General features: G+C 45.8%; 1 protein-coding gene across 1 annotated transcript in view; it reads right to left on the bottom strand.

The window, feature by feature from the left end:
* The window catches only part of ERC1 (ELKS/RAB6-interacting/CAST family member 1), a 289,213-nt gene that overhangs the window by 192,090 nt on the left and 72,819 nt on the right, over positions 1-24,304 (bottom strand). The window contains 4 exon segments of the mRNA XM_032472831.1: positions 11,804-11,971; positions 14,901-14,984; positions 16,234-16,389; positions 19,732-19,806. Coding sequence (XP_032328722.1) covers positions 11,804-11,971; positions 14,901-14,984; positions 16,234-16,389; positions 19,732-19,806 — 483 coding nt within the window.

Raw genomic sequence — 24,304 nt, 5'->3', positions numbered from 1 at the left:
CCTCCCATCTCCGGGACTACAAAGCCCCTCCCTTGACACGTCTATTTAGTTACTAGAAGTTTGTATCTCAATCTCCCTCGTCTCTTTCCTCTCCCCACCCTCCTCACCTCTGGCAGCCACCTGTTTGTTCTCTGAATCTATAACTCTGCTTCAGTTTGGTTATGTTTGTTCATTTGCTTTGTTTTCTAGGTTCCATATATAAGCGAAATCATGCAGAGTGTGTCTTTCTCTGTCTGGCTTATTTCCCTTAGCAGAATGTCCTCAAGGCCCACCCACGCTGTCACACAAAGCAGGATTTCCTTCTCCCTTACGGCTGAATAATAATCGCACCCCCACACTCTATCCACTCACCCACTGACGGGCACTGAGGGTGTTTCCGTATCTCGGCAACTGCAAACAACGCTGCAGTGAACAGGGGTGCATGTATCTTTTCTAAGCAGTGTTTTCGTTTTCCTCTGATAAATGCCTAGGAGTGAACTGCTGGGTCACACGGCGGTTTAATTTTTTAAGGAATCTCCATACAGTTTTCCACAGTGGCTGCACCAACTTACACTCCTACCGCCAGTGGGCAAGGGTTCCGTTTTCTCCAGACTCGCCAACACCGTTATTTGCTGTCTTCTGGGCGACAGCCGCACTGACGTGTGAGCGGGGATACCTCACTGCAGTTCTGATTTGCATTTTCCTGATGACTAGTGATGCTGAGCATCTTTTCATGTGCCTGTTGGCCATCTGTGTATCTTCTTGGGAAGAAGAAAGGGATTACAAAGAGGTACACGGGAACTCTGGGGACAGTGGTCTTCATCTTGACTGTGGTGTTGGTTTCAGAGGTGTATGTGTCAAAATTTAACAAATCGTACCTATTAAATATATGCAGTTTATCTGATGTCAATAAATTTGATTTTTTTAAATAAGCAAAATTAGAAAGCGTGGTACTGGAACAGGAATAAACCAACAGACGTTTCCCAGCAGAAACAGGAGCCCAGACACACACACACCCACACACACACCCCCCCACACCCAGAGGGGACGCTGCGGTCAGTGAGGGAAGGGCAGGGATTCAATAGATTGTTTTCAGACAGCTGGCCGCCCACATGGAGGGAGGGAGGAAGATCCCTAACTCATATCACAGAGAAAAATGAATTCTGGGTGAACTAAAGATTTATGTGTGAAAAGCAAACCTTTAAAACTTTTAGAAAGAAAGCTACTTTTAGTATCTTCAAAGTATCTTTTAAGACACTGAGGCAAGGAAGAACTTTTTTAGAAGACCCAAAGAGGATACATCACAAAGAAAAAATAATGGTGAATCCAACTGTATTAAAATGTAAAACTTCTGGACATCATTATAGCATTTTACAGTGTTTTAGTATTTCACCTGTATTTTTGTGAAGTCTAGTGCTCTCCCCACGAACACTGTACAGAATGGAAACTTGACACGTGTAAAGACAGCCAGCCTACTTAAAATGTTCCTCGAAGATGAGGAACAAGAAAAGATGACTCAGCAGCAATGAAGATGTGTTTTCGGACAAAACGGAACTACGGAAACTCAAGCCCAGCGAGTCTTAGGGATGTTACATTAAAATTTCCAGCTTCGGTGCCTAAATTCGGCACAAAGAGCTCAGAGCGAGAATTAAAATCCAATGCAGAACAAAGACGAGTTACACGACTGCCACTGAGCTCCCCAACCGTCCTTTCTAAAGTGCAAGATGACAAAGCTCTTCAAGTTTCCCCTGGATTTCCTTCATCTGCCTATTAAAATAGGAAACACTCCACCATGCCAATAAGATAAAAAAAGGTCCTGAAGAGAAATATCAGAACAGACTGAATATTGATCCAACAGAGAGAAAAGAACTGTCACCACAGAGGGAAGGCCCTTGAGGAACAGGAAACTCAGCAACCAGGCATCTTGAGATGCCAGAGGGACCCACGGACCCCTGCCCTCTGGGCTTCGCTGAGGCTCAGGGCAAGCCGGCCTCCGTGGGTTCTGGTCCTATTCAACAGCATCACACGTGGTTCCTGTCGGTGAACCCACACAGGGCGTCAGCAGGACCAGCCAACAGGGTGCTCGCTGCAGCCCTGGCCGGCTACAGTTCAGGAGGGCACGGTCTTAGGAGAGCGCACACGCCAGAAATCTAAAAATAAGTAAATCACATACTAACTCGCGTCCACCCCTTCCCTACACAACTTGTAGTTTATATTCTGCAGACTCCACCCCTGACACGGGTACTGTACAGTCCCCAAACCACAAGCATAAAAGCAACAACTCACCTAAAAGCCATTTTACCCAGTATCCCAAAATACAGTATTAAATTCTTATCATTAAAGCCAAAAGCCCAGACATTCAAAGCTGCAAACAAGTCCTAACTGCCTTGTCTCAGTTCTCAGCATTAATTTCCGAAAAGTGAAAGGTTTAATCTGAGGGTCAGGAACCAGAAACACCCCTCTTCACCTCTACACACTTCTCATCCGAGGGGACCAGCATCTCACAGGGTAGGAACCGCGAGGCGTCACCCTGCTGCTTCTTCACCGCAGGTCCCCAGACGCAAGTCCCCCCGGCCGCACCTTTACATTAGCTCCGACTCCCTCACGTGACCTGGAAGCGAGCCTGCGGCAACGAGGCGTAAACTCCTGCCTGCCATTTTGAGGGAACGTCAGACCCACAGGAATGGGTGACTGAAAAGGTAAAGAATGAAAACTCTTGTTACAAACGTCCAAACCTTTGGGGTAAGAGCAGCTGGAAATGCAGGCTTTGATATTAAAAATATTTCAAGTCAGGAATATTAGGCACAGAAACTACCCAAGTCCACAGTCTAATTGCTAAACGCTCTTTTCTTTACTAAGTATTCAGTTCAAATCACCTGTGTACACTTTTTCTTGGTCTGCTTTTCCGTGCAACGCAGAACTTAAACGTGTGGGATCTGAGATAAAAACCACCACAGAAACCACTTTGCTACTACGAGATTAATGGCTCCGAATTCTACACTGCTCTTTTGGTTTGGAGTGAACTAAATCCACAGTATAATTTTGCGTGAGGTCCATATTTTGCAAACCACAAAAACATATCCAGGAAAACCCCTCAGAGACCAGCAGGACACACAGGCATCCCCCGCACGCCGCTCCTGGCGGGAGGAATAGGACCCCGTTTATTCACATGCACTGACCTGGAGGCCCGGCGTCCACCCAGCTGGCCGAGCACCAGGGCTGTGGCACACAGGTTATGCCAACTTCAACAGAAAGAGTTGGTTTTTATCTAAAGACTTTCTCTTCCAACGGACTCTTACTTCTGTTTTGGCCTCTTACTTCTGATCACAAAACTATTCATTTTCTCGACCCATCTTAACCTGCTTTTGTTTTACATCAAAAAAACAGATTTAAGTGCGCACCTGCAGCCGTAACTACGTGGGTGCGACGGCGTGCTTCCTACGACTCCCCTCCTGGGATGACCCGACTCACTCCCTTTCTAACCCTGACCACAGCTAGCCTTCTCCACGGGGTCCTCTGTCATCTCCCCGTCTTCACTCCTCACTCTGTACAACCTCCTCCGGAGAAGACAAGTCAGTCCTGAGGCTTCCCCCCCACCCCTTATGATGACAGCTTCCTAATGTTTATTCCCGTCCCCAACCAGTTTTAAAAACCTGAGATTCTAACAAAATTGTCTGCTTAAACCAAATCTGCCATTGAACTTCATTTAGAATGAGTTTTACTTTTTTAAGCATCTTTTCTTTTAAAGGATCTTCAAAAATCACCTAACATGGCCAACATTAATGTAAGTTAAACGCGGGTGCTGTCTACTGTATTATTTTCTGCATTCTGCCTGTATTTGGCAGTCTCTCATAAGCTTTCTAAAAATCAAATAATCTAAACCACTCCTAAGTTTAAAGCTGAGGGAATCAAAGCCCAACCTGAGTGACTCGCCCAAGATCACTAAGTATGATTTCCTGACCCTTATCGCCCATCATTCCCTTCTGGAAAGGAGGCCGAATGAAGGGCACCGGGTCGCGAGACTGACAGCACACACGAACCAACCTTTCATAAAAGGCTGTTTCAACAAACCGCACTGAGTTCTGCTTGACACCTCATCCAACAAAAAGTGAGAGAGCTCAGAGAAACATGGGGAGGGCCAGGGCAGAGAGGTGGCAGTCCACAGCACACCATTTACCTGTGCAAAGTGGAGGGTGGGGACAAATTTAAAATCTAAAAAAAAATGGCGATGTGGTCCACCCACTTTCTCCTGAAAATCCACGGCAGACACAGAAGACGGTGAACCTCGGTTTGCTTTTGCTTTACTTTCTACTCTACTGATTTCTGACAATATCTAGACTGCTCCATCTCTGGATTTAACTCTGTTGTTTTTTTCCTAGTTTCCTGATTTGAATGTTTAGCGTATTTGCGCACTCTCGCTCGCTCGCTCTCTCTCGTTTTCTGATAAGCACCTCAAACCTGGACAGCTTTCATGGTCCCTCACTTCCAAATTTTTCTATTTCTCCTTTAACACAAGGCTCATTCAATAGTACATTTTCAGATTCCAAACTTGTTTCAGTTTTGTGCTGTAATTCCTTAACAGTGATTTCTAATGTTGCTGCATCAGAGGTCAGAGAACACGTTCCATGTGACCTTCATTCCTGGGAATTCTGAAGTTTCCTCTGTGACCTAACACATGGTTGATTCTTACGACTGTTCAATAAGTTCTTGAATATATTGCTTATTCTCTACCTGTTACAGCAAGATTCTATATACACATCTATTAGTTGGAGCTTAAATATTATTGAAATTTTTTAAATTGCTGTTTACCTTTGATAAAATTCTGAAAGGCGTATATTCAAATGATCTTTTGCAGTTATTGATTTAATGTTCACAATCATTCAATTTTCTTGACCTATAGTTTCTTTTATCAGTATGTAACACTAGTCTGTGTTCTTTGCAACTGCTTTAAAAGATAAATTAGTGTTAACATAAAACAGACTGTGGGGGACACTTCCCTGATATATATTTTATTTTACATTTAAATATTTTTCTGTCCTTTTATTTTTAATTTTGCTGTTTTTCTTTGTTTTATTTTTTTAAACCTTTTTTATTGATTTATAATCATTTTGCAATCTTGTGTCAAATTCCAGCGTAGAGCACAAATTTTCAATTATGCATGAATATATATATATTCATTGTCACATTTTTTTTCTCTGTGAGTTACCGTAAGATCTTGTATATATTTCCCTGTGCTATACAATATAATCTTGTTTGTCTATTCTACAATTTTGAAATCCCAGTCTATCTCTTCCCACCCCCTGACCCCTTGGCAACCACAAGTTTGTATTCTATGTCTATGAGTCTATTTCTGTTTTGTATTTATGCTTTGTTTGTTTTGTTTGTTTGTTTCTTTGTTTTTTAGATTCCACGTAAGAGCAATCTCACATGGTATTTTTCTTTTTCTTTCTGGCTTAGTTCACTTAGAATGACATTCTCCAGGAGCATCCATGTTTCTGCAAATGGCGCTACGTTGTTGGTTTTTATGGCTGAGTAGTATTCCATTGTATAAATATACCACATCTTCTTTATCCAGTCATCTGTTGATGGACATTTAGGCTGTCTCCATGTCTTGGCTACTGTAAATAGTGCTGCTGTGAACACTGGGGTGCAGGTGTCATCCTGAAGTAGGGTTCCTTCTGGGTATATGCCCAGGAGTGGGATTGCTGGGTCACATGGTAAGTCTATTCCTAGTCTTTTGAGGAATCTCCACACTGTTTTCCACTCTTTGTCTTACGTTTAATTCTTGTTGACAATGCATATTTGTATCTTAATTTTTTAGCCTAACTGAGATCTGCATCTTGACCTAAGTTTAATTCATTTGCATTTGTTGCCTTTCCCCTCCTTCAATTATTTCAGTCAACTTCTTTCATGCGTCTACGTGCCCCCCTCCAGCACCATTCTTTTCTATTCTCCACTGGGTATGTTGGATTTTAAACTGATTGTCTGAATGTACACATTGCGTTTTCACCTGCCTAGTGTACTGACAGCCATACTCACACTTAGATGTTCCTGTCATTTTCTTAAGCTTATCCTTATCTACATCCTCCCCCAGAAGTCACTGCTCTATCACCACCTGGAGTGGGGGAAGTGGTGGTGGCAGGAAGCAAGCCCCTAGATCAGACAGCCTCTGGTGCACTTGATAACCGGCACCTCTGCTCTGCCAAAGATCTTTTTCTAAAGCTCTCCTCCGGCTCAGGTATGGCAGGAATGCAGAGAGAGAGGAAGGGCAGTCAGGAGCTGGTCAGGCCCCTTCAAAAGCTGGCCTGAACAGCAACCCATGTCACCCTGCAGCGCCTGCCACCCTAGCGCTGAGCACGGCTCCCGTGTGATGGGGCAGTGGTCCACCTGCCACATCTGACAGACATGTCCCAACCATCCCACAGCACCCCGTCCACTTTTACTCTGAGCAGCTGCTTATTTCTACATATACACACACCTATCCCCATCATTCTGTACAATTTTATGCCTGTTTATCTCTCAACTTCCCTCACTTCTGTCTTATCTCCAGGGTTGGATGTGGGAGAGGGACCCCCTGGCCCTTCTGTTTCACTCACCCCTATGTCACTAGCACACAAAGAGTCCTTAGCAGGCAGCTACCAGTGACTGCTGAATGAAGGCCTCAGTCAGCGAACCTCTGTCTTCTTCCACAACCTCACGTCACAAGGGCACGCCTCTGTCCTGAGGCTCCACAGTCCCTAAATCCTCCGCTACGTCCTTCCTCATCTCTGCTGACGTGATCGTTTCCTTTCCTCCCAACCTACCCATCCAACAAGAGTCATGGTCTCCTTGACTCACCCAAACTTGCAGAGTCAGAAAAGACAGGTTTCGGTCTCAAAACAGATGCCAAGCAGTTGCTGGGCCTCCAGCAAGTCACCTACCCTCCCCGTACCTCAGATTCCTCACAGGGAGGTATTACCACTTTATGATCAAGAACAGAGATTTAGGAGTTTTAACTGATCAGGGTCTGAATCCCAGGTCACCAGGCAATAAGTCATGAGAACTCAAACCCTCTGAGCTTCCGTGTTCCGTACGCCCCACTGTGAAAAGTTAGTGCACCCCATTATGATGTCAATGTGCCCAGCTATGAAATGTTACAACAATCCTTATTTCTTAGGTTACTGTGAGGACTAACTGAGAAAATAAATGAAGTATGTGTACCCTGCATGGTACACAGGAAGCATTCAACATTAGATACTATCGCCTATTTTAGTTAATTATGGGAAGACTAGATGAGCTCTGAAACGTACACGAGGGCTAGGAGTGCATCGCTAACTCTGAGCATGCCGAGGAAGTCAGAGCTCCAGCCTGACGGGGACAGCATCTTGGGCACTGGGTGGGAAGGCGCGTGTCCAACAACGTCTGAGCTCCAGCCAGCTCTCTACTCTGCACTGGCTGCTGATCCCCTGACTCAGTTCTGAAAGAACCACGTCCTCTGTCACTGAGATATGGGTGATCATGTCCACCTATAATAAACAGAACACCGAAACTCAGCATCCTGGGGAAGTAAGGAAAAAATGGTCCTACACTGAGGCTGTAAGGTTTCCATTATTTCAATTTATTGATAAAAACATACTTTATTTTTTTGCTCCATACACTGAGAACTCATCCAGAAAATAAACTCAATGAGAGGTCCACGGTCCGTCATCAAGATTTAGGAACAAGAAAGTGGGCATAAAATTTGAAAATTCCTGAAAATACTGTAACCAACACTGAAAGTCACTAGTTACTAGCGAGACTGGCCTCAAGTGCCAATCAAAAGTAATGTGGTAATTAAAGTTTACATAATTCTCAACATAAAAAGCAAGACCACAATATTTACCTTGCCTAACCCGTACCATTATTCTGAGGATCAAATAAAACAAGAGATCAAATGAAATAAAAGTGCTTATAAACTGTGAAGTATTTTTTGTTAAATTTTAGCCCACTGATATTTAATGCTTCCCTCCGAATTCGGATGACAGCTTCATAAACAAACATCTATTCCAGCCTTAGCAAGTTGGTATATTAGCATCCTCACTGACACGAGAAAATGGCTCATCCAAGGTCACATAACTAATAAATGTCGAAGGTTGAGTTTCAAGCCTACGTCTGACTCCAAAGCCCGTGTTTTGACCACCATGCTGCCAAATCCAGACCACCTCTGTGAAGGTCAGCAGATCAAAGGAGATGCTCATGAAGCAGCAGCAGCTCTACAGAGACTGGATGCAGAACGCCGCCCAGCACAGAAGGACCGCATCCCCCGGACTCTGGGCAGGAAGAATGTCAGGTCTTTTCCCACATCCCTTAAAGTTCTCCCACATCCCTTTAAGTTCTCCCTTAAAGAACTTTAAAATTAAAAAAAAAACACAATAACTCCTTGATTCATGTTCTTTTTCATGTGTCCTTAATTTAGTGTTTGAGAGACAGAGAAAAGGCTAGAAAAGCTGCAGAGAGGAGAAGATCGATTAAGAGCAAAGTAAAAGGGAGCCTCCTCCACTGCTGGTGGGGTTGCAGTCTGGTGCAGCCACTATGGAAAACAGTACGGAGATTCCTCAAAAACTAAAAACAGACTTACCGTATGATCCAGCGATCCCAATTCTGGGCATATACCCAAAGGGAACTCTAATTCGAAAAGATACATGCACCCCAATGTTCAGAGCAGCACTGTTGGCAATAGTTAAGACATGGAAGCAACCTAAACGTCTATCGACAGATGACTGGATAAAGAATAAAACAATGCCATTTGTAGCAACATGGATGGATGCTGCTAGAGGACATTTGTAGAGGACATGGATGGACCTAGAGGTCGTCATTCTAAGTGAAGTAAGCTAGAAAAATACTGTATGATATCACTCATATGTGGAATCCAGAAGAAGAAGAAAAAAAGACACTAGTGAACTTATCTACAAAACAGAAACAGACTCACAGACATAGTAAACGATCTTACGGTTACCGGGGAAAGCACATGGGAAGGGAGAAATTTGGGAGTTTGAGATTTACTAATGTTAGCCACTATCTATAGAAACAGATTTTTAAAAAGTTTCTTCTGTACAGCACAGGGAACTATGTTCAATATCTTGTAATAACCTTTAATAAAGAAAATTAAAATGAATACATGTATGTACATGCATGACTGGGACATTGTGCTGTACACCAGAAACTGACACATTGTAACTGACAGTACCTCAATAAAAAATAAAAAGAGCAAATTCTAGAAACAGGTGAGAATTTTTAAAGAGCTGGCTCAAGCTGCCTTTTATGGGCTCCAACAGCAGAAAGCTGCTTTGGGAAAAGTGACCCTTGCCAAGTGTCACCAGGGTAATTTAAGAAAAAAAGCAAATCCCAATAAGCAAATTACATTCGTATAATCACCCCAAATTCAAAGGGAAGTTAGCTTTTCTACCGTCATCCTGTAGAATGAAACACTTACACGTGAGCAGTTGTCCTAAGAACTTACTGGGGTAACTGCTGGAACTCACTTACTCCCGTAATGGCTGAAAACAAATATAAAGACTATCCAAGAACGACCTCAAACACACCCTGTGTTCTCTGAGCAGCTAGAAGAACCGCGTGAGACCCAGCTCCAGGAACACTACCAAGGGGACAAAGCCGACTACTCGGTGGTGACAGGCTTCTGAGCGTCTGCGTTGCTATTAACCAACTGCCTGGCTCTCTGGTTCGCACACCTGCCACCGCCACCCAAGACTATCCCAGCAAGAAAGTGGGCAGCAGGCTCACCCTTAAGGCACTGGCGCCCTCTCCTGACCCTTCTGTAGTACTGCATGCACGCCATTTATTGATGTGAAAAACACCAATGAAGCCATAAATCAATTAAACTGCATTTTCCAGATAATTTTATATTTTCAACTCCTTGAATAAACCTTAATTTAGCTTAATAAAAATATGAAAGAGAAGACCTTCTACATAAAATTTATGCCAATGAAAAGAGAAGCAACTATGTCCTCTTACCATTTTAATGGTTTACATGTATTAGCTGATTATATTACAAGAATTATGCTGATGCCAATAACTGAGGTGCAGAGACCTTACCATGTGCCAGGCACTCGGCACAAGTGGAAGTTCAATGCTAACCACAACCCAACAGAGATGGCACGCCTCTCCGTCCTACAGGCGCGTACGTGAGGCGTAATGAGCTCAAGGGACAGGACCGCGGTCCTGCACCTGGTGTAGGCGGCAACACTGAAGTCCAAAGACACCAGGGCCAGGGCCTGTTTACACCCAAACATCCCTCCAGGCCGGGGAGCTGACATCACGACAAAATGAGACATGATTAAAGTACAAGAAGTGCAAGTCGTAAGGAAAATTATAGATGTTCTCCAAATCTCTAATTTTCAACAGTCTCAGACTGTATAAAAATAAAGCAGTACATGAAATATTTTGGTCATTTTCTCACTCCTCCTCACTAGAAGGTTATGAACTTCTGGGTCTATGACGTTTTTATGCATTGTTTTTACTATTCAGTCCATTTTTTCATTAAACTGTGCCTTTATTTATCTATTATCTGGTCCTTCAAAAGAAAAGAATTATACTACATGCTTTTTTCCTTCCATAAAGCAGAACTGCTTACCCAGTCCTACCTAAATTCTCTATTTCATATGGATCTTCAGAAAATATTTTCCTTAAGACAGTAAATCCAAATAGAATCCTTTCTTTCTCACTGCAAATATGACAGCCTCCCTTCTGTCTGCAGTTATTCAGTGTGTCCTTATCTCAAATCAAGGCTGACAGATTCATCTTCTAAGATTTCTAAAAAGGCTACCTTTATTTTCAAACAGGATTAAGAAGGCATGTTATTGTCTAATGATCTACAGTTCAAACGAGATTTACCTCGAACATCCTTAGATTCCACAGTTTGCCTACGAAAAGCTATCCACAATATCAAAAAGTAAGGACACAGTCCACTGACAGAGGAATGGATAAAGAAGATACAGTGTGTATCTGCGTGAGTGTGTGTATGTGTGTGTGCACACATACACAATGGAATATTACTCAGCCATAAGAAAGAATGAAATCTATTTGTAGAAGCATGGCAGACCTAGAGATGATCACACTAAGTACATGAGACAGAGAAAGACAGACACCGTATGATACCACTTATTTGTGGAATCTTAAAAAATGACACAAATGAACTTATTTACAAAGCAGAAACAGACTCATAGACATAGAAAATAATCTTATGGTCACCAAACGGGAGAGGGAGGGGATAGATGAGGAGTCTGGGATTGACAGATACACACTACTATATATAAAATCGATAAACAACAAGGTCCTACTATACAGCACAGGGAACTATATTCAATATCCTGTAATAACATATAATGCAAAAGATTCTATTAAAAAATATATACACACACACATACATAAACTGAATCACTTTGTTGTATACCTGAAACTAACACACTGTAACTCAACCATACTTCAAATAAAAAATTAAATTAAAAAAATTAAGGACACTTAATAACCCAACACAGGCTGACCAAGCTCACAGCCGTCCAAGACCACAAGATCTGCCACAGGTGAGAACAAATGCTTTTACACCTATCTTCTCACTTCATGATGTTAAAGTACACTTAGAAGTACAGGCTTAAAGCCTGAAGTGTCAAAAACACGTATACACCGCACCGGCTTTACTGTGTTTGATCCACGAACAGAAGAAACAAGACGGTGGTAGTTAGCCACATTATCCACAGACCCCACATCTCAGCGTGACAGAACGCGCGCAGGTAAAGCGCAGGAAGAGGCGTCAGGAACCCGCACCCCGCCAGGCCCGTAGCGCGCGCACCTCTGTCTGCAGGATGGCGGCCCTCTGCTCCTTGGCGGTCAGCGACTCCTTCAGCACTTCGATGTGCTGCTTGCTGTCTGAGAACTGGTTCGTGAGCGTTTCCAGCTTTGTCTGCAGGGCCAGCAGCTCCGTGTCCTTCCGGGACAGCTCCTGCTTCACCTGGCCAATCTAGAGAGGAAACAGGAAAACAGCGTAAAGCCGCCACCTCCGGCCTGCGTCCCTGACGGAGCCGCCGCAAGGCGCGCAGCATTCAGTTTTGGGCAGGACGTAATTCACCTTTCTGCATCATCTAAACTTAGACAACCACTCCTCCCCACGGCCCCCCACCCCTAAGAAAGCTTATTCAGCTAACAGCACAGTTTCCAGTTTTCACCTATTGTGTCTCCTAGGCACTTTGAAATCCCTTAGGAAAGGAATGGAAGCAGAGAGACCCCAACGCACTTAAGATGACTATGAGCCAGCAGGAAGCACCTGGGCTGGAACACCTTCACTTTGTTAAGTCATAATAAACTTCACAACACACAGCAGGACCAGAGGAGATGGAACACAGAGAGAAAAGAAGAAGCTTCCTGGATTGCTATTTAAATTCAAAAGATGCTGCTCTGCTTGTCTTTTCATTCTCAAACGAAAGCTTACATGAAGTTTTCACCTTGAGAAGCCACTTCAGTGTCACAAGGCAGCATAAACATGTGCTTTTAAAAAAAATCCTCTAATTCTGATGAGGTAGGGGTATTGAACTAGAAAAAGATTCCACCTCCAAAGTTTGTATCACCTACAGCATGTCAGCTCAACTACATGGATAAAAGTACACAACCTAAATGGAGACCGCGTAAAACCTGACTCTCTAGACTCCGCACGCGGACTCTTGACAGAGTGGGCCGTCAGTCAGCAGGTGCCGCCCGGTCCTCTATAAATTCTTCTCACCTTCACTTAGGAAGCACTTTATTTCAAACTTCTCCTTTTACATTTCTACTGTGTTTCTAAGAACTTTCAGTCTTTTACTCTGAATGTATGCCAGATCAGCAGAAATCAGATCAGCTTCCACACTGCAAGGCAGCTGTGCACTAAAGTAAAGGTTAATTATTCAAACTATGCATTTTACAAGAAGTCACTTTAAGGGCAAAAAATTTCTTTCAGTACCACTGATGAAGCAAAAAAATACTTTTTTTAAACTGAAAGTATCTAAAGCATTTTAACGGTAATCATCTTAGGCGTAAGGGACGAAGCTTTTGCGAACAGTTTCCCACGAGGAAGTATGAAATAAATTTTACTTTAATTAAAATCAGATGTTAAAGGAGCACTAAAAATAAAGCTCTAGCTTACTCTTTCGTTTCAGCAAGACGACAAACACTTTTCTCACATGCATGAAATCTCTGCTTACAGATGTAATCACTCGTTCCTTCAACAGTTACTCCCATGTGCTCCCTGCACTAAGAGCACCAGTGGAAGGCAACTGTAAACAGCAGTCGTCTCCACCCTGCAATACAGCCACGCGCCCGGCAGAGACCGCAGACTGCAACGGTGCAGCGTCCTTCAGGGCACCCCTCCACCAGCAGAACACACACACTGTACTATTCCATCCCTAACACACAGGATGCACTAAAAGCGCACTTCTTGTGTGAATGAATATTCAGGAGAAACAAACGTTCAAAATGTTCTCACTTCATCGGCTAAAGAACATGGCTTAAAGATTCCTCACACTTCCAGCCACCTCTGATCATGTGATCCAACGTAAACATAAAGCCTCAGTTTCCCCACCACCTGCACCATTAAATAATCTTCAAATGACGCTATGTTGATCATAAAGCCTGAGAGAGAGAAGAAAATGCTCTAAATGGGAAGCAGAGTTCAGAAGCGCAAACTTTCCTTAGAAGTTAGGAGCGTAACGCTTTGGAGTCAATCACTGTGAAGACGAGTGACTTCTGCAGTAACCACCTCTCTAAGCCTTGGCTTCCTAATCAGCCAGAGGGAGAAAGCAAACCAGTGCCACTGTGCTGTGTGCAGACTGTTGTTTGACACAGAAAGAAATTAACAACAGTAGCCGAGAAAAGTTATAGAGCACCTTCTCCTCTGGACAACACACGTGCACCACAAACCAAGCTGGACCCCTTCAGACAAAATATCTCACTCTTATCTACACTATAAAGTCGGCCCATAAACAGCAAACACTTCGAATCAGCACAAGGTTTTTTTTTTTAATGCTGCATTCCAGTCTTATCCCATCATTATTTTCAGAAGCAGTTTTTCCCGACACTGCGGGGGACTAACGTGTGCACGGCCCAGGGCAGGGCAGTGGAGTGGCCAGCTTACCAGCACCGGTTCCGGAACCAGATGGCTTGTGTAAAAATCAAACTCTGCCTCTTACTAGCCGTGCTTCCTGAGCGCCACTGTGTCGCCTCAGTTTCCCTGCCCATAAATTGGGTCGATACCATACCTACCTTGGGAGGTTATAAGAGTGTTAGCTATGTTATTATTATTTTATTACAGTTTGAAATGGAATTTCAAGTTCTTTAGACAACAGACTGAACTAGATTTGGAGGCTTCAAGATTCATGCTACTTCTAACTTACTAGATAACTCTGTATAAGCTAATCACTTTCTATACATCTGTCCTAAAGAAAGTAAAATGTGCTGCAGAATCACCTCTGGGGATTTAAAAATGATGTCTACCTATGAAGATGACACACTTTACTCAAGAAATCAAATCCAAACAAACACTGGGTGGCGGACCTAGATCACCTGCATATTCTTTGTACCTGAGAAGAAAGAGAGACCGCTCCTATAGATCAACGAATATCCAGGAACAGGAAAGGAGTTGAGGAGAAAACCAGGCTTTGAAGGACCACCCACAGGGTGACAGAGCGACAAGGAAGAACCAGGAACAGGGCTTCCAGAGCGTGAGGGCTCACTGCACACGAGGCGACGCGCGGTCGAACCGGTGGACAGGGGTCGGTTAAAGAGCAGAGCAGGCCGGTTAGTGCGAGGGTGGGGCAGAGCTGCCAGCCACAGAGGATGGACGCGTGAGCCCCCAGAAGCAGCGCCAGCAGGGTCCCGCTGCGGGGTCGCTGCCCGCACAGAGCGCATCTTACGGCAGAGACCTCGGCCTGCAGACCAGCCGCTCTCTTTCTCAGCTCCTCCCCTTGAGCCTCTTTGGAACTTAGCTCCTCCTTCAGTTGCTCTACCTGCCACGACATTGTTATTCCTTTTCACTTATATGTCAGCTGAGGTCTTCTCATGACCTGCTTTTGAGCCAGAGCAGTAACTGGAAATAACAATAACACATCACACAGTCAGATCTGTTCCCCTGACGCCCTCTTCAAAGGCCCCTCGTGGTTCCTCTGTTTCACAGGGTTTTCTAAATGGACTGGAATGTGCTAATCAGCAAATGGGAAGCAGAGATTATATGCTACTTCGTTCTCAAATTAGAGTGAAAAATCAAAACTAACATTAAGTTGGATATGTGGATTTTTTCCCTCTAAAAGTGACACGAAATTGGCCGCAGTCACTGATAGCAGACCCCTAACCTCACAGAGGAGTATCCCACTGGCTTCTATGCAGCCATGGGCGTCGCAGCAGGAGGCCAGAAACCGGAGAGGGAGTCACCACTGGGGTGTTAAAGACACAGCGTCCACTTCGGAGAAGCTGGGGCACTGACATGGCTGGGACTGGGGCGGGGCGGGGGTGAGGGAACACTTATTTTCTAGCTAGTATTTTATAACTGAAACTATTATCTTTAATTAAAACACTACAAATTTGATTAACTGGTAACGGTAATAAACTAAATCCTCCAATTTGCCTAAAACCATCTACAGGATCAAGCTAAATGCCCCTGGATCTCAGGAGGGAATCCTGTGACTGCGGTCCTCAGTACCGACCGAATGTCTCAGCGGCGCCCCCTCCCTGCGCAGACACCAAAGCGCACGCGGGCGACAATGAGCCCCACACAGGGACCTTCGCCAGGGGAAGGCGCGAAGGGCTTTCCTTTACGGAGCTGTGTTTGAAGGGAAAAGACAATTTTGTTTACGCCACTTTCGGGGGATAAAAGGGAGGAGGCAGGTTCAGCCTCAGGATTCTGACTTCTAGAGTATTTCACTGGAGGTAGGGAACGTGATGTTTCATATAGTGAGAAAAACTCATCTGGATGGAATTCCACTAACGGCCTCAGCAGCACTGACAGGTATGAAATGTGCAGCTGTGACGGTGCGTATGGAAGCCTCATACAGGTAACTTTAAGTGAAATCTGAAACAACTATGTAAAACGAGTAATTCTAACTTTAATTCTGGGGAAGTTCTGTTCGGAAGAATTATATCACAAGAATTCCTCCCTGAAGCCTGATAAAAAACCGGGTGAAGTCCCTCATCACTAAGAAGCAGGGATGTGCGTCAACCTTTCGAACCCCTTTTAAAAATTACGGCGTCAGACACCATTACCTTATTCTTCATGAATTTAGAATGGCTCCGATAGACCTCCATCTGCTTCATTTCCTCCTCCCGCTCTTCAGTACTCAGAGCCCCGTTCGATTTCAGCATCTGAATTTCCTCTTCCAAGTCTCGGAGCCCACGCTCCATAGAGGAAATTTTTGAATCCTGAGGACAATGGGAGATTGAGACGTTAACATATTCTCAAAAAAGCAGAGCAGGTGAACAAGCCTGTCTTTATGGATATTAAACTTAATAAAGATAAGCAAATACGTGGAAAAATTGCAGCTGGAACCTTGCTTCTAACACATATCCTTCATGGCCATTTGGGTGGGAGAAGGAGGAGGACTCAGATCTACAGCATGATTTTTCCTCTATCCCTTCCTCTGCACCTTGTGATGAAAGCTGAGCGTATTAACTAAAGCAGTAGAAGTAATGGAAAACTAGCTAAAGTTTCTCAGTACTTTATGGCCAACAAATTTCTAGTGAAAAATTTTGCATATTAACAGTAGTAAAATCTTTTCTAGCTATAATATTTTAACACTTTACATGATGACTCTTAAAAGTTTTACTTTCTGCCCCAAGAGGAGTGGGGAGCAGGGTAAGAGCGTTTCAAAGACTTGCACAGTGATGTGCGTAACTGTACCAGCAGCCATAAAGCTCTGACAACACCCGCCGCGGGAAAGCAAAGGCGCGAAGAATCACATTGACGGCCACTGGTTTATCTTTCAGTGGTCCTGCCTTATCTGCGGTTTTGCTGTCTGTGGTTTCAGTCACCCAAGGTCAACTGAGGTCCAAAAATATCACAGGGAACATTCCAGAAATAATACAGCTCATGGGTTTTAAACTGCGCAACATGATGAACTCTCACCCCAGCCCACCCTGTCACACGCAGGACGTGAGTCACCCCTTTGTCCGGCACGTCCTGCCACTGGTCACCTAGCAGCCGTCTCAGTTGTGAGAGGGACCATCCTGGCATCGCAGCGCTGTGTTCAGGTGACCTTTGTGTTACTTAGCACTGTCCCCAACGCAAAGGAGTAGTGATGCTAGCAATTCACATTTGCCGAGGAGAAGCCGCAAAGCGCTTCTTCTAAGGGAAAAGGTGAGAGCTCTCACTAAGGAAAGAAAAACAAGCACATGCTGTGGTCGCTGAGATCCATGGTCAGAACGGATCTTCCGTCAGTGAAACTGTGATGAGGGAAAAGGAAATTTGTTCTAGTTTGGCTGTTGCACCTCAAACTGCAAGAGTTAAGGCCACGGTGAATGGTAAGTGCTCAGTTAAGATGGGAAAGGCATTAGATTAGTACAATAAGATACTGAGAGAGAGAAAAAGAGATTCTTCACATAACTTTTATTACAGTATAGTGTTGTAACTGTTCCATTTTATTATTAATTATTGTAGTTAATCCCTTACACTGTGCCTGATTTATAAATTAAACCTCATCACAGGTATGTATGTAGAGGAAAACACACACACACACAGGGTTTGGTACTATCCGTGGTTTCAAGCATCCGCTGAGGGTCTAGGAACGTATCCCCTGCAGACAAGGGGCAGTATGGGATTAGTCGTTTACTTGTTCACTACACTTCACCATGCCTTTGAAACATTTCACATTAGTTTTTAAAAAGAAACATCACTGTCCTTGAAAGTCAGCATCACCACAAACACCACTCCTGGTGCACCCTTCTACACTCATCTTCTTGGCTTTGTCCATCACAGTGTCTAGCGTGTCCCCGGATGACTTCAGATGTCATCAATGACAGAAAAGCTACGTAGAATGGACACTTTCACACCCACAGCTGTGTGTGCGTATTCACCTAAGAAATAAAGCCCTTAAAGGGCACAGATTAAGTACAGACTCATTTTATCTGGGATTCTAGAGACACCATCCCTTCGGGGAGAAAGTTTGAGCCTGACTTCCTCTCGTTCACTTGACCTCGAGGACGTCTTGACTGGCGTTCACTTGCTAGCACAGTTCTGAGAGCACGCAGACAGGAGGGAAAGGATTTGAGACAATCACAGCTGCTTTTAGGCTTGGGGGGGGGGGCTGTACTCCTCTGACTTGCGTTGGCTTAGCTTTAAAAATAACACAGCAAAAAATTTCTTTTACAAATCTATCCAAATGAAATTTACATTTGGTTCAAAATTAAACACATTAAATTAATACAACCAGAGACATTCTAAATCTAAACCAAGATTTTGACTTACTCGTTTAAAATTATCCCGGCACATAAAGAATAAACAAACTACTTCAACTGCACTAAGTGAAAATTCACTTTTAAGATTCCTATAAATCTCCCCAGAAATGTCAGGATGTTGAGCCAAACTTTTTAAGGGACATGAAGAACTTAGAGAGAAACAGAGAGGGAGGGAGGAGTAGGGGCGGGGGTCCCTGTCTCTAAGTCTTCCAGCTTTTGTAAGAAAGTACATGTTGTTAATAAAACAGCAGCAGCAGGAGCAGCTACCGCTGCGTGTTTCCTCTGCGCCAGGTCCTGTTTAACGGGTTCTACTTGTTTTAACTAATTTAAACCACAAAACAACCCGCAGGATGGGTGCCATTTTTATCACCATTTCTCAGGAAAGACATTGAGGCACCGAGAGGCCAGGTACCTTGCTCTGTGCCACACACCTGACTAAGTGAAGCCAGACTCTGAATCTGGGGAACTTAACTCAGAAGCCAAGCTCAACTCAGTCACCAACCGCCTTGGTTAACGTCCCTGCAGCCTAAAGATTTCTAACTATTCAGTAACTGAAAGCAGAGGTTTTCAAAGTCTGGTCCATGGAACCCTGGGGGTGCCTTCTAACTGTTCTAAGAAGTCAAAGCTATTTTCCCTAACAGTCTGTGACTCTATGTGCCTTTTCCACTGCGGTAACACTTGCACCAAAGGTATAAAAGGCAGGCAAAGGGGCTCGGGCCTTAGGGCCGCACCAACTGCACCAAACGGCCAGCAGCCCCCGTGCTCTCCAGTGTCGGGCCCACAGAAAAAACAAAGAAAAAGAAGGAAGAAAAATGTTACAACACTGCTTCACTGAAGAACGTCGCTGGTGACTTTATCACTTCTGCTATGTGGCACCCTTGGGTACATGTTTTTAACACTGTGTGAGGGTCCCGGAAGGCGCCAGGCGCCTCTCTGAGTCGGAGGTGGCCCTGCCCCCGGGACAGCACCTGGGGCGCCTCGAGCTGCCAGCTGCAACAGCACGTTTTTCATGGAGCCCAAGTCTTACTCGAGAGGAGGACTGGAGGATGGACTTAATATTTGGCAGACATTTTCTTGAAAATAAAAGAAATGAGTCACTTTAAGAGAATGGGGGTCCTGAGATCAAAAGGTCTGAGGACATCTGATTCCAGGAAATGCGGGACAAAAGGAAATGAAACTGAAGTTCTTCCAATGCGTCATCTTCATTAAGTCTTCCTGCTGCTTCTCAGGCCACAGAAGGAGGGAACCCCCTTCTAAGACTCACACAAGAGGGTGCGACCACCTGAGAGCCTCCGTCAGGCTCCCACTCACCTTCATCTCGATAACCGTTTGCAGAGCCTTCGTTTTGGCAGAGTCGGGGGCGTTCTCAAATCTCCGATGCATCTCCTGCACAAGAGAAGCAGAAAGAGTGTAAGCGTCCTCCTTTTCACAAGGCAAGGGGAGTGGGCAGCAGTTGCGTGCAAAGGGTGATCACCCCAGCCTCGTGAGACACGAACGCTTTCTGTCTCCCTGACCTTCCCGTGTAGATCAGGAAACCCACAGGCGGCACTCGGGCCAAGGGGCACGGGGGGAGGGGTCCCCGTCTCCGAACACCTAGTTACGTGCAAGGAGGCAGGCAGACACCGCGGCCACCGCAGGGGAAGCTACGGCACACGCCCAGCCTGGCGCATCGCTCTTGCTGTGCTATGACTGGGAGACGGACAATCAGAACCCCAGCAACCCAGAAGGGGGGTCAGGCACAGCCCCTCTGTAGGAGGAGAAAGCAAAGCAGCCACGGTCCGCACTGCGCGGAGCCGCGGAGAGCACCGTGCCCTCAGCTCCCGCCCGCGGCCCCCAGCACCTGGCTGCCCGGGAGGGAAGCTCTCTCCACAGGGGCTACGATCAGAACGAAAAAGAACGTAAGACTGTTGAACGAGTTCCCTAAAGAGTCCATGTTTAGCAAGTGTCAGAAAAACGTAGCTTTTTTTTATCCAAACGTCAGTCAGTTCAGGGTCAGGAAGAAATAAAGGAGATGGTAGAACACACAGCCAGCGTCTTCAGGGACCACCCGGAGTCACCAGACCCCCTCAGGCTATTCCCTCGTCAGATTCTGGGGAGTCTCTGAATCAGTCAGTGCTTCCACGGTCCCCGGTGACTGCAGAGCGCACAGACGGATACTCTCCCTCTGAGCAGCGCTCGACGCTTCTATTACACCCGTCGCCTAATTTAGTCATTCTTGCCTGACCAGGAAAAATGGTTTGAGAGAAACAGAAAACAGAAGTGCAAACTTCACTGAGTCCTCTTCCTGAAATGATGCGACAAAAGTTCTAAATTATAAACAGTCGACAGTTTAAACACCAGTCATGTCTGAGCATCCACGCTTCCCGTCTGAGCTGACACTGCAACACAAACCACTGACTGCCCAGCGCCCCCTCTGCCACCTCCCTCCCCGACTCCAGCCTTAAACACTCCCCTCACCCCGCATCCCACCCACCCACCGTGTGTAAAAAACACCTCAAACTCTGCCCACGATGGGCTAAGCTCCTGGTGGGGCCCCCAAGCCTGCTCCATCCTCCCAGTAACTCCGGTCAAAAACCCACGAGAACCTCTAACGGAAAAGATGAAAAGGAACATATGTATGTACGTGTATGACTGAAACACGGTGCTGTGCAGCCAGAAACTGACACAGCACTGTAAAATGGCTACACTTCAACTAAAAACAACAACAACGACGACAAAAAACAAAACAAAACAAAAACTATGAACCTTCTTTCTCTTTCAAACTCCAGCCAACCAGTCGGGAAATCCAGTCAATTCTACCTTCAGAACACGTTCAAAATGCAAGAGCTTTTTACCACCTCCAGGGCTGCCACTGGGGCGAGACACTAACAAACAGGCACCTTTTGCTGCAACCACCACCTCCTAACCAGGCCTTGCAGGCCCCAGCAGAACCCTCAGTGACCCTTTTAAACGCGAATCTGGCTGGCCTCGCCACCCCCTGCTCCAACCCTGTCGTGGCTCCCCCAGTGACTCTGAGCCCGCCAACCTCGTCTCTGCCACTCTGCCCTCTGTCCCCACGCGGCAGCCACACGGGGCTCCCCGCGGCCCAGCAGCCAGGCCCGGCAGCCTCCTCATGCTCCAGATGCTCCTAAACGTTCTGCCCTCAACGTTCTGTCCCGTCAAGCCCTGGTTCCGACGTCTCTGACACCAGCAGGACCGGTAGCTGCGACCATGGCGCTGGTTATGCAGGAAGCCGTCTACCTGTTTCAGAGCTGCACACTAGAGTCTGCAAGTGTCATGTCTGTAAGTGACAGCGTGTCAGGGACGGGCTTTAAAATCTATGATGAAGAAAAGAAGTGTGAGTTTAAAGTTTTTCATAAGAAACAAAGTAATGTTTAATTTTCTTAGTATGACCTACCCTGCTTTACACCTGAAAACTGAAAGCATAAACAATCCACCTGCCCCTTCCCTTTACCTTCCTCTCCCATCCCTTCTCCCGCACATCTGTCCTCTGACATGCCCCACAACACGCTTACTTGTCACCTGTTCTGTTTATTTTCTATCTTCCTCAGTAAGCACGCTCGTGCCACCAGGGCCAGGCCTTTGCTTCGTTCACCTGATGGATCCAAAGTGCCCACAACAGTGGCTGGTACGCTGGTGAGTGCTTCACGGGCTTTGGAGAACTGGCTACAGAGGGAATCTTCTGAGCCCTGCTCTCGGGCGCTGCGGGACGTGCACCGCCTCTTGTCGCCCCAGCAGCGCGCCTCACGGCCCGCCTCTGGCACTCGCTGAGTTATATCTGGGGTAAGTTTCTTCTCTAACACGCCAGTCTGTGAAAACTACCTTTCACTTCTCAGACACTGGTGGCTAGACGCCCACCCCCCCAACACTAAAGTGACCAGGTGATCAGCCCTAAACTCTTTTCTCTTTTGCATCTAAACGCTCTCATCTGCTACGTTGCTCCCACACAAGATTCAAGTGAGATGCTGGCAGACTTCCACACCTGCTCTCCGCTCTGACTTCAAGACTCATACACCCAGCTGCCCACGCGGCATCTCTGTTCAGGTGTCCACTAGGTAACTCAAACCTATTTTATCCCAAACAGAACTCCTGACTTTCTCCTCCCTGATCCAGCCCCTCCTGTGACGGCCGCTGAGTCTCCCCGTCTCCGTGAGCGGCACTAGCTCCCAGGGGCCCCAGCCAAACACCTGAGTGTCTCCTCTCATTCCTCCCAGATCTCCATCTCCCACCACCAATTCTACAGCAGGTCTTCACTGTTGTATCTTCAAAACGTTTCTTGAATTGATCATTTCAGCCCCTTTCCAGTCTAGTTCAAGCCTAGGTTACTCCAACGCCCTCTAGTTAAGCTTCTCCCGTTTCCTCTGTCCACTTTAAAGAAAGCAATGGGATGATCTTGATAAAGCGCCGACAAATCACGGCTGCAGTCTGCTTCACATTCTTCAGCGAGTTTCCCATTTACCTCTCACTCTCTACAAGGTCAACACAATCTGACATCACAGATGGAAGACTAGCCCTCCTGTCATAAACTATTTTAAAACTAGACAGAATGCAACTGTTTTCAGACGCCGGAACACAAGCAACATAGGACTAAGACCCTTGAGAGAGAAGACACACTAACAAGGTCATGGTCCAGACTTCTTATCCACCGCGTGATGCAGGGAGGGGAAGGTCAAACAGAAAAGAGCAGTCTTGCAGAGCTCAGTGGATAAGAGTCCTAAAGACAGTGGGAATGTGCGGAGCGGAACAGCGCAGAGCAGGAAGCTGGCCAGAAAAGCAGCAACGTCTAACCTGACAGGGCCCCCCTGAGCCTCTGACCACACACTAAGTGTGTGTGCACAGGGCAAGACACCACAATGTCAGACAAAGAACAACTACCGGGCACAGGACCAGAGAGCGACGAGTTGAACAAGTGCTGAACTGGCCTGGGGTGGGAAAAATTCAAGGCCCAAAACGCCCGAGTGGAGAGCACGTCCGAGGCACTGAGCAGAGACACCAGCAAGGCCAGGTCCTGGGGGCAGAGGGACTGCAGCCCCAGAGGGAAGGCTATCTAGACCTGCCCCCACAGAGCCTAGAAGCAAGGCTCGTGAGCATCACGGTAACCCTCACAGTTAGCCCTTGCAAGACAAAACACTCCGCTAAGAAAGATACTGCCGCCTTACCACTGCCAATGACGCAGACAGGCACCCCTGAGACACGCTAGCTAGAGTCAGCACTCCGGCCAGGGCCGGGGCGGATGGCAGGACCTCCAACCTCAAACACTGCTGCACATCCTCCTGGGACAGCAGCTGCACTAAACCAGGTCTGTTGACTGAAACGTAATAGAAACAAAAATTAGCATAAATTTAAATGTTTTTAAACAGATTAGTATTTTGTTCATCATAATAGGATCTACATTTTTAAAAAGCTGGAGCACATACAGTTCTGAAATGTATTATTTATTCAGCTTATAGACAATGCATGTGGACTGCAGATCCAAAACTTCCACAGCCAACCTCGGTCTTTTCTGCCAACAGACTGAGAACCAAAACTTGGTATATACCCTGCAGCCTGTTCGCACTCCACTCGCCCCAGCCCCAGGCGCTGTCCTGGCTGTAGTTCAGCGTCCGTCCAGCAGGTGTCTTCCCTCTTCTGCCAGTCCAAGGAAAGGCACTGCAGTGAACGACGCGAAGGGAAGGCTGACAAGTCACGTAACAACGTAACTTCAGCACAAATAGCAAAGACAGCGCTTAATTCACACTTCATGTTCTTCTTTGGCTTTTACTTCGGGGATCATTTACCTGCCATCTACAGAATTATGTTTACAAACAAAACGGAAAACTAATCGCAAAGGTTCTTGGATATAAATGCCATTTTTATGTCACTGTATTTCAAATCTAAGACGCCA

The sequence above is a fragment of the Camelus ferus genome, chromosome 34, assembly GCF_009834535.1.
Source record: "Camelus ferus isolate YT-003-E chromosome 34, BCGSAC_Cfer_1.0, whole genome shotgun sequence".
NCBI lineage: Eukaryota > Metazoa > Chordata > Mammalia > Artiodactyla > Camelidae > Camelus > Camelus ferus.
Note: the sequence above shows the minus strand (reverse complement) of the source record. Positions and strands in the feature narration are given on the sequence as shown.